At 38.7% G+C, this 10522-nt stretch overlaps 1 protein-coding gene across 8 annotated transcripts in view; it reads left to right on the plus strand.

Moving 5' to 3' along the window:
• LOC107152133 (complement C5-like) overlaps nucleotides 1-10522 on the plus strand; it is a 31285-nt gene that overhangs the window by 11079 nt on the left and 9684 nt on the right. For 7 of the 8 annotated variants that reach the window (XR_001504760.2, XR_007351195.1, XM_048813182.1 and 4 more), the window contains exons 11-17: nucleotides 359-541; nucleotides 1995-2198; nucleotides 2780-2989; nucleotides 3080-3229; nucleotides 4700-4829; nucleotides 8895-8957; nucleotides 9843-10037. Coding sequence is in view for 6 of the 8 variants with exons in the window: in XM_048813182.1 (XP_048669139.1) it covers nucleotides 359-541; nucleotides 1995-2198; nucleotides 2780-2989; nucleotides 3080-3229; nucleotides 4700-4829; nucleotides 8895-8957; nucleotides 9843-10037 (1135 nt within the window). In the remaining 2 variants the exon portion in view is untranslated. The remainder of the gene's footprint in view (nucleotides 1-358; nucleotides 542-1994; nucleotides 2199-2779; nucleotides 2990-3079; nucleotides 3230-4699; nucleotides 4830-8894; nucleotides 8958-9842; nucleotides 10038-10522) is intronic. The other variant, XM_048813183.1, reaches the window with a different exon arrangement.

Below are 10522 nucleotides of genomic sequence, written 5' to 3' on the forward strand. Positions count from 1 at the left end.
AATGGAGAAAAGAATGGTAGCGGGGTGAGGAATAGGACATGACAGCCAGCAAGGCTGTGATGGAAAACAAGAGCTGAGATCCAGGCCTGGTAGTAAGTTCACCCAGCCCATGGCTTACGTACCAACACATAGCAAGTGCCCTGCTTTTCTCAAACATTCAATAAGTGTGCATTGAATTGAATTAAATGTAATACACATCACACATGCCCCGAGGGGTGAAAATGCTTTGAGACATGCATCTGACTCTTGAGTAAAATCCCATAAAGTCTGTGCTTGGCAACAAAGGAGGGAATTGTTTTAGAATGTTTGTGATGTAAAATAATAAATGTTAACTCTTAGAATTGATTTGGTCCACCAGGTACAGGTGAGGGATGTCATTGGCCATGTTGTAGGAGGGAATACAGTAATCTTGAAAGCAAAAATAGTGGGTGCAACTCAGGAAAGCAAAGATCTGGATCCAATGAAAAGTACAACAGATCATCGTGGAGTTGCTTCGTTTATGGTTGACATTTCCCCTGGTGTGTCAGCCTTGGAGTTTCATGTGAGTAGAATTCTCATTTGTTGCCTAATATTAGTCTGTGTGGTAGCTATTGTACAGGACAGATGGAGAAGATTTTATATGTAATTCCAGTGATCTGCTTTAAAACATTTGACCTATATGAACAGAAGATATATACGTATTGTGTAATCGACATTCAGTAAAGGCCTCAGTCCATTGATTTTGTTTTCAGGAATTTTTTCTTGGGGTAAACACAATATTATCCAAATCTGGAACTAAGAACCCACCAGTGGAATGCAAGAATTCTAGCAGAATCTTCTCTTTTCTGTTATTTGCAGCTATCATCATTTCTCCCCAATATCACATGGAAACTCCATTGAGAATCACCTACATTTCCTTTCTCCCTTCCAGGTCCCCTCCAACAAGAGATCTGTCTTCAGTTCCCACCACTCCACTGAAACTGCTCTTGCATAGGTTACTCATAAGCTACTTGCTAAAATCACTGAATAATGTTTGCTCCTTCTCTTCCTTGCGTTTTCCTAGAACGCAAGAAACTAACACGTTTTTCTTCAAACAACCTGTCAATTAACTAACACATTCTTCTTCAAACATCCTCTGTCACTCCAAGTTTTCTTGCTTTTCATTTTTCTTCTTTGTTCTTTATAGCCTCCATTATGGACCAATGATTGCTTGCTTGTCCTCTAACCTCAGGGATCTGGTCAGACCCTCCTCTCTTTTCAAGTGACACATTCTTATTTGATAGACTTCTTCAGTGATCCCATTTACTCCTATTCCTTATGGTGAGGAGGGGCTGGGGACATAGCTCAGTTGGTAGAGTGCTTGCCTTGCATGTCTAAGGCCCTAGGTTCAATTTCTAGCACCACACACAAAAGATTATCCTTATGGTAAAGACACATCTCAGATACTCAAGAGTCTTTCAGACTTTGCCTTCTCCATATCTTTTTGTTATTGTTGTTCTAACTAGTTATACATGACAGTAGAATGTATTTTGATACATTATACATAAATGGAATATAACTTCTCATTCTTCTGATTTTATCTTTTTATTGGATGGTTCAAAAAAGCATAAACATTATTTTGTCTGAAACTAAAGAAGGTCTGCCAACTTCAAACCTGGACTCCTCCCAGGTGCCCTAGTTCAGTGGATAGCCCCAGTGGCCACCTAGTTCCTCATGCTCTTCTCTGTCACTCCTCTCATTGTGGCAGAGAGACAGAGTGATCATCCCAAGCACACCTCTGATCTTGATTAACCTTGTCCCTCTGTCCTCTCCAAATACTGCTCACCACTTTTCCCAGCACACCCCAAACTTTGGCATGCTGGATGGTTTGTAGCTTCCTAACACCCCACTTTCTATTGCCACAAGGATTTTGTAACCCTAACATCACTGTCACCACCATTATCACACTGATGTGAAGTTCAGCATCAGTGTTTTTTTTTTTTGTGTGTGTGTGTGTTTGGCACAATCTGTTTTAGGTTAGAACAGATGACCCAGGTCTTCCAGAAGAGTACCAGGCCAGCAGTGACTATCGAGCAGTGACCTACTCATCACCCAGCCAGAGCTTCCTTTCTCTTAGCTGGACAGACAGTTACAAGAGCTTACTTGTGGGAGAGAAACTGAGCATAACTGTTACCCCTAAAAGTCCATATGTTGACAAAATTGCACACTATGTTTACTTGGTAAGTCCCGTAATATCTTACTTGCATCTAGTCTATTTGGAACGCTTTTTTTTTTTTACTTATGCAAAGAATCCTTAAAATGACTCCTTACCCGACACAATTGACATTTAGTGAATGAATGATTTATGTTCCACTTTACAGTTTATAAAGCACATTCACAAATACTCCCAACAGAACCTCACACTTTCTTAAGTTCAGCAGACAATGGAGTAGATTGGAAAAGTTGAATGACCAGCCCTGCCTGTAAGTAGTGACAGGTAGGTTTAGGATTTATTCAAGGGCTGCTGACCCCTAGCTTTATAATCTTGCCATGGCCCAATGTCAAAGGTTCCACCAGAGCATCTTTAAGTCTCCAGACTAGTCAGTGACCACAGCAATGTTTCATGGCTAACCAGAGCATTACCAAGCAACCGACTGCTAGGTCTTGCCTGCGTTACATAAGAATATGCCTTATTTACAAAGGGAAAAATCCATTGCATTGATTACATTCAGGTGCTTATGCTTCTCTTATTATATCTGCTCAATTACTAAGCCAACATTAAGCCCATGCTCGATGTTTACTTGTTGCCACGTATTTTTAGATTTCATCTAAGGGCAAAATTGTACACTTTGGCACAGAGAAGAAACTCTCAGGCTCATCTTACCAAACTTTAAAACTTCCTGTGACTCAGCACATGGTTCCTACAGCCCATCTCCTCGTCTACTACATTATCACAGTGGAGCAGACAGCAGAATTAGTGTCTGACTCAGTCTTCCTAAATATTGAAGAGAAGTGTGGCCAACAGCTCCAGGTGAGATGCCAACCCTATCCCCAGTCTGAGTTCCTCCTGAGTGATGATATAATCTCACACTAAGAGGTTTTCTTTTCCCACTAATTTTAGATCCGTCTGTCTCCAGACAAAGAGATACATTCTCCAGGAGAAGCTGTTTCTCTTATCATGGACACTCAGTCAGAAATGTGGGTCGCCTTAACAGCGGTGGACAGTGCTACATATGGCATCCAAAGAAGAAGCAAAAATCCTCTGGAAAGAGTTAAGTGGAGTCAATGTCATGGTTATTGGTGCAAAACATGACTCAGGGCCAAGTGATCACCCTGGTTCTCTCAGGGTCCCTGCATTGGTCATGGGAGAGGAATAAAGGAGAAAAGATGCAACTATACATCTGTCTTCCAAACTAGACTTAAGGATAATAACACCAAAAGCTAATATTTCCTGAACGCTTTTATATTCAGCATTAGTTTAAGCCTTGACATCTATTGTCTTATTGTATATTCACAACAAAGCTATGAGATGGGTATGAATAATTTAGGTAATATTTAATGTACTGAGTGCTTACCCACAGAGTCCCTATGTTATTGATGATGAAATCTTAGAGATAATTAGGTGACTTATGGCCTGAATAGAACAGCACAAAGAATCAAGTGAGTTACCCCTTTAAATTATCCCTTTAGATATATAAAGAATAATTACCCACCGAATTTACTTTCCAATTTATTTTGTTTGGTGAGAACACACTTTGGGAATATCCTCAATTAAATGCTGAAATTCAAACTTTTCCAGGAATAAACTAAAATAAAACATAATCAAATCCATGTCAGTGGGTCACATGGGCCATGGTCACAACCTTGCAAAGACCAAAACCTCTTCACCAAGCTATCTCCATTTTAATGACTGATAGCAGTGCCTGTTATTTGGAATAAGTAATAATTTAGTGACTCTGAGAGAGGGCATTTTTTAAGTTAATGCATAAAATTGAATTATTTTCCTGCTCCAGGAAAGGCATATGACTGGAAAGGCTGGGGTTCTGATGAGTTGAGTGTCCTGAATCTGTAAGAGGAATGATGGAGAGGGCAGTAGAAACCAGTCATGGTGTAAGACACCATCCAGCTGCATAAGAGAAAGTAATGGCAGCCATACATAGCTATTGCCTGTCCACCAGCCCCTTCCCCAGACACAGACTCCCTCCCACCTCCCACCCCAATCACCAAGAAATGCTTTCATGGGTCACGTGGGCCATGGTCACAACTTTGCAAGAACCAAATCCTCCTCACCAAAATTAATTTATTGAGTATTTCCATGTTTTTGCCTTGCTTCATTTTGGATGAAGCAAAGAAACAGAGGATCCCATCCTTCCCAGAACTTAGAAAAGGACCCTGAGGGATAGTGAGTATTTCCTCTCCTTATTCATTGATTCAACAGATATTTTATTAGTTAATTCAGTGTTCAGAACTTTAAGAAGGAAGAGTATAAATCATTTTCTAAGAACTTCCACATCAGAAGTATATCCTCAAATTTAGCTCCTGGTCAATTTTGACTAGTGTGTATTTGTAAACCCACAGGTGAAAACTAGGGAAAGCAAGAAAGGCATGGGGAAACTGGAGAATTAGGTTTTAACCAATCAGTAAGTGAGTGACTTGCAATTATCATTCTCCATGAGTCCGGTGCTCCCTCAAACAGTCTCTGAATGTTGTATTTTTAAGGGAATAACCTCCTTTCTAACAGGTTCTTGGAGCTTTAGATAAAAGTGACCAGGGCTGTGGAGCAAGTGGTGGCAGAAGCAATGCTGAGGTGTTCTACTCAGCAGGACTCACGGTCCTCACCAACACAGACGTGGGCCACTCCCTACAAAATGGTAACTCATTCTGTTCTGTCAAGCAACACAAGTGTTCTTACTGTGAAAACACACTGCTTTTCCTGGCCATGCACTCATTCTTCCTCCAAATCCTGTTTCCAATTAAACATCATAAAGCAAAACAAAACAATTAAAAATTATTTTATTGTTGCAAGAGAACTTAACATTAGATCTACCCTCCTAACAAATTCTTGAGTGTACAATACATGACTGTTGATGATAGGTACAATGTTGTACATAGATCTGTGGACTTATTCATCTTGCTTAACTGAAAATTCATATCCATTGGCTAATTAATAACTCCCAATTCTCCCTCTCCTCAGCCCCTCGCAACCATCATTCCATCCTTAAATTCATTTCTCATCCCTTATATAAGTAGCATTGTGTACTATTTGTCTTGCTATGAGTGTCTTATTCCACTTAGCATAATGTCCTCCAGGTTCATCTAGGCCTTTGCATACTGTAGAATTTTCTTTTTTTCTGGGGCAGGATTGTATCCCAGTGTCTACCACCTTTTTTTCATCTATTCATTTGTCAATGTACATTTAGGTTGTTTTCACCTCTTGACTGTTGTCAGTAGTACTGCAATGAACATGGGAATGATAATATCTCTTTGAGATTCTGATTTCACTTCTTTTGAATGAATACCTACAAGTGGGTTTGTTGGATCATAGAGTAGTTATATTTTGAAGTTTTTGAGGAATCTCCAGAGTTGCATTACTTTGAATTTTCACCAACATTGTGCATATGGTTTCCAATATCTCCACATCATCACCAACTCTTGCTCTCCTGTTTTAAAATAATTGCCATATTGATAGGTATGCGGTGGTTTCTCATTTTGGATTGTATTTTGCATTTCAAGACATTTAGCAATATTGAGCAATTTATTTATATAGCTATTTTCCATTTCTATTCCTTCATGAGAAGCATCTATTTGAGCTCTTAGCCCATTTTTAAATTGGGTGATTCATTTTTTAGTATTATGTTATAGGAACTCCCTATTTATATTTATCAGATGTATGGTTTGCAAATTTTTTTTCCCATTAAACAAGTTGCCTTTTCACTCTGTTGGTTGTTTGCTATGTGGAAACTCTTTTGATGCAATGCTGCTTATTTATTTTTGTTTTTTTGTCCAGGCTGTTGATATTATATTTTTGAAATCATTGCCAAGACCAATGTAGTGAAAATTTTAAGATTTTTATATTATTATTATTCCTTAATCAATTTCCATACTAATAATTGGTCAATTCAGAATTTATTTCTTCATGATTCCATCTTGGTAGTGCTAAAAGAAAAACTCTTGGCAAATCCAGCAGAATTTTGAGCAAAAAACAATTGACAAATTGGACAGCCAGCAGAACTAGGAGAGGTTTGGAGAGCTCTAACTGCAGTGTGAGCTGGGAGTATCCACATTTACATACAGAAAACAGAAGAGAGGAAAAGAAACAGCTTCAGTGTTTGCCTTGTTTGGATATGGTCTGATCAGCTGGCAGACCATATTGATTAGACTTAGCTAATAATTACAAAAAATAAGCTCTTGTTAGACTTTCAATTTGTTTTTGTATTAAATTAGGTTGTAGTCCGTTACCCAGGAGCTCACTGTGTAGAGGCAGTCTCAGGCCAAATTTAACAGTAGATTCTGTGTTTCAAAAAATTCACTCATTTCTTTTAGGTTATCCAGTTCGTTGGCATGTAATTGCTCATAGCAGTATTTTATGATCCTTTTTATTTCTGTAGCATCCTTTTTATTTCTTCTTTCATTGCTGATTTTATGTATTTGAGTTCTCTCTTTTTAATTTGTCTAAAGGTTTGTCAATTTTGTTTTTTCTTTTCAAAAAATCAACTCTTAGTTTTATTGCTTTTCTATTTTCTAATCTTTGTCATTTCTTTCCTTATGTTTGGTCAAAGTCTATTCTTTTTCTAGATTCTTGAAGTATAAATTAAAATCTTTATTCTTTTTTAATGTAGGCATTTATTGCTATGAATGTTTCTCTTAGTATTGCTTTTGATGGATCCTATAAGTTTTGGTATGACTTGTTTTCATTTTTATTTGTTTTAATAAAACTTGTTTTCATTTTTATTCTCAGTGTATCTTCTGTGTGTGTATGCATGCATGCATGCATGCACATTGGGGAACAAACCGAGGGTCTCACACATGCTAGGCAAGTGCTCTGTCACTGAGCTACACTCCCAGTCCTTCTCAATATATTTCCTAATTTCTTTCTTTCTTTTTATTCTTGACCTAGTTCAGGAGCATGTTGTTTATTCTTTTTTTTTAATATTCATTTTTTAGTTTTCGGCGGACACAACATCTTTGTTTGTATGTGGTGCTGAGGATCGAACCTGGGCCACACGCATGCCAGGCGAGGGTGCTGCTGCTTGAGCCACATCCCCAGCCCCTGTTGTTTATTCTTCATATTTGGGAATTTCCCAGTTTTTTCTTCTTTTGATTTGTAGTTCCATTCTATTGCAATGTAAAAAAATAGTTAGTATGGTTTCAGTATTCTTAAATTTGTTGAGACTTATTCATGACCTACCTTGTCTTCTGTCTGGAGAAAGATCTGTGTGCATTTGAGAAGAATATGTATTCTTCTGCTGTTGGTTGCCGTGTTCTGTTTATGCCTATTAGGTTCCTTTGGTTTACAGTGCTTACTTAACTCCTGTTTCCTTATTGATCTTCTATACAGAGGTCATATCTATTACTGAAAGTGGGTGTTGAAGCCTCATACTCTTATGTATTTTTATCTGTTTCTTCCTTCAGTTTTGTCATTGTTAGCTTTGTGTGTTTAGATGCTCTAATGTTAGGTGCATATATATTTATTATTGTTAGACCATTTTAGTAGACTAACCCTTTTATTATCATAAAACATCTTTCTTTGTCTCTTATAACAGTTTCTGATTTAAAGTCTTTTTTGTCTTATGGCTTTTTTTTTAGGTTACCATTTGCAGAGACTATCTTTTTCCATTCCTTCACTTCCACAGCACAAATCAAATAGCTTTATCAGCATTCTTCACCTGATTCCAATCAACTCTACAAATCGGAATCTATTTTGAGTGGGAATAAACTCCTCCAAGATCCTCTCCTCCATTTCCAGCTGGCTTCATCTTTCATCCTTCTCTTCCACCTTTTCCTTTCAAAGGCCTTGTGCTCAAATGTCACTCACTTCCTTAAGGTACCTGAGAAGGGCCTGGATTCTGTCATGCCTCTGCCTGGAGTGCCCTTTCCCTTCTAATTTGCCACGAAAGCTCAAGCTTCACCTTCTGCTCCAGCCCCCACTCCCAAGTGGGCCTGGAAGAACTTACCTCTTCTCCCATAATGTAGTTTACTAGGGTTGCTGTAACAGAGCCCCAAAGACTGGTTGGTTTAAGCAATGAGAAAATTTGTTTCCTCACAGTTATGAAGGTGGGAAGTTCAAGATCCAGATGTTGCAAAGTTGGTTTCTTCCCAAAACCTCTCCCCTTGCCTTACGGATGGCCACCTTCTCATTTGTCTTCAAATGGCCTTTCCTCTGCGTGCATCCACCCTAATGGCCTCATATAACCTATTATCTCCTCAAAGCCCCTGTCTCCAAATACATTCAGATTCTGAGGTCATGGAGGTTAGGACTTCAACATATTAATTGTGGGGGACACAATTCAGCCCATGATGATCCCCTTGTACTCAGTAGGGTGTTACACCATCAATGGAATGAACTCATTTCATTCTTGAGGACAGGAACAGGATTTACTGAAATTTATGTTCCTTGCCTGAAATAAATGAGTACTCAATGTGTTTTAAAGAGATAGACAAACCACCATAAAAATATGTGCATTTGTTGCGTTTTAAAAATCCTATTTGAGCATCTCAAGACAATACATTTGCAAAGAGTATGTAATGACACTGCTACAGAAATGTGTTTAATCATGTTCTTTACTAATGGTATAGATCAGAATTGCTATGGGAAATAGAACCTGATATCTGATAAAATGGGTTCCATTTGATTTTGCAAATGCTTTGAGTGTTTAGATAATTTGATGGAAGCATTTATTCTAAGGGATGTTCTCTGTGTTTTTTTTTTTTAACAGATGAATCATATAAGAAAATTCTCAGACCAAGACGTTCCTTGAAAGAGGAAATAGAAAATCTAGGTGCTCCAAATTTTCATTTTTTTCCTCTAGAAGTTATAATGGAATAATGCAAGATCTGCAACACTTTGTCATTCTAGATAATTGATGTAGAACAGATGAAAAGGTCTATACATACTTCCAGATTTCACTATCAGAGAGGTGAAGCAAACTGGTAAAATTAACCCACATTTGTTCCGCATAGTCTTCACCTAAAAGATAAGGTATTCCTCATGTCCATTTTCTATAGTGACAAAGTCCTTAACCAAGTCACTAAATCCCCCCCCCAAGCCTCAGTTTCATTTTAAAGTCCCTTTGTGGCAATCTCACACTCTAACCTAGAGAAATTATGATCAGTATTTCATTATGCCAAAGTGAGTCACTGAAAACTCAAGTATCTGGCCAAGTTTAAGTAAATGGGAGAAAAACATGGTCCAATGTTTCATCTCATGATATTGCCTCTTGGTTCCTGCCCTGGCACTGCCCCTTAGCAGGTACAATCACTTCACACCTTTGTCATCTCTAAATGACAGGAAAGGACATTATCATTCTAACCCACCGATCAGTGGTTTTTGAAAAAATAGTAAATTCTCTTCTTGCACCCACCCGGGCTTCCTACTGACTGCAGCTTGACTGCAGTTTTAGTCAGCTTTTTGTTGCTGTGATCAAAACCCTGGCCAAGAACAATGTAGAGAAGGAAAACTTTATTTTGGTTCATGGTTTTAGAGGCTTAGTCCATAGTCAGCCAACTCTATAGCTCTCTGAAATGGAATAGGCCAAGTGGGGAAGAGGCAATTTCCTATTCTGGGAGCTGATCAAATAGTTGGAGGAAGTTTGATCAGAGCCTCTAAGTCCAGCCCTGAGACTTCGAATCTATACTTGGTTGAGAATTGTTTGTTATTGTCTCAGCATCCCAATTCAGACACCCTGTGATCCGGAAGTGCTGTTATGATGGAGCCCATGGAAGTGAGGAGAGCTGCAGGGAGAGAGCTCTGAGGATTACTGTTGGCCAGCAGTGTTCCAAAGCTTTCTTGAAGTGCTGTGACCTGGCAAGTGAGCTTCGGGCAAACAGTTCTCACATTGATATAACCATAGCAAGGTCAGGTAGGTGTAAAAGCTTCCACTCCATATGCAGTGCAGTAGGAAAGTGCTGGGTGGAGTTTGTACTGCCACAGGAAGAAGTGATTCCAAACTGGGCTTTGATGTACAAAAGATGAAGTCAACTCCTGCAGTTCACCTCAAAAAGCAGAACCAGAAGCACAGTCATACCAGTTTGGGGATCACTAATCCCACATCACCACTAACTCATTTTTAAAGTCGTAGGTCTTGATTTATCCTCTAAGAGCCAATTTGTAAAATGAAAATATTTGCATGATTGTGTGACATTGATTTTCTGCAGACTTCACTGGCTACAAGGAGCATGATTTTTAAAATATTGCATAAAAACAATAACATACTTTGAAGAATCAAAATATCATCCATGATTTCACCACAAACCAAAAAGATGTACTAGAAGTTGGTGCTTTATCTAGCTAATGCATGCTCTCTTCCTCCTCCTCCTCCTCCTCCTCCTCCTCCTCCTCCTCCTC

Source organism: Marmota marmota, unplaced genomic scaffold, assembly GCF_001458135.2.
Source record: "Marmota marmota marmota unplaced genomic scaffold, marMar, whole genome shotgun sequence".
Taxonomy (NCBI): Eukaryota; Metazoa; Chordata; class Mammalia; order Rodentia; family Sciuridae; genus Marmota; species Marmota marmota.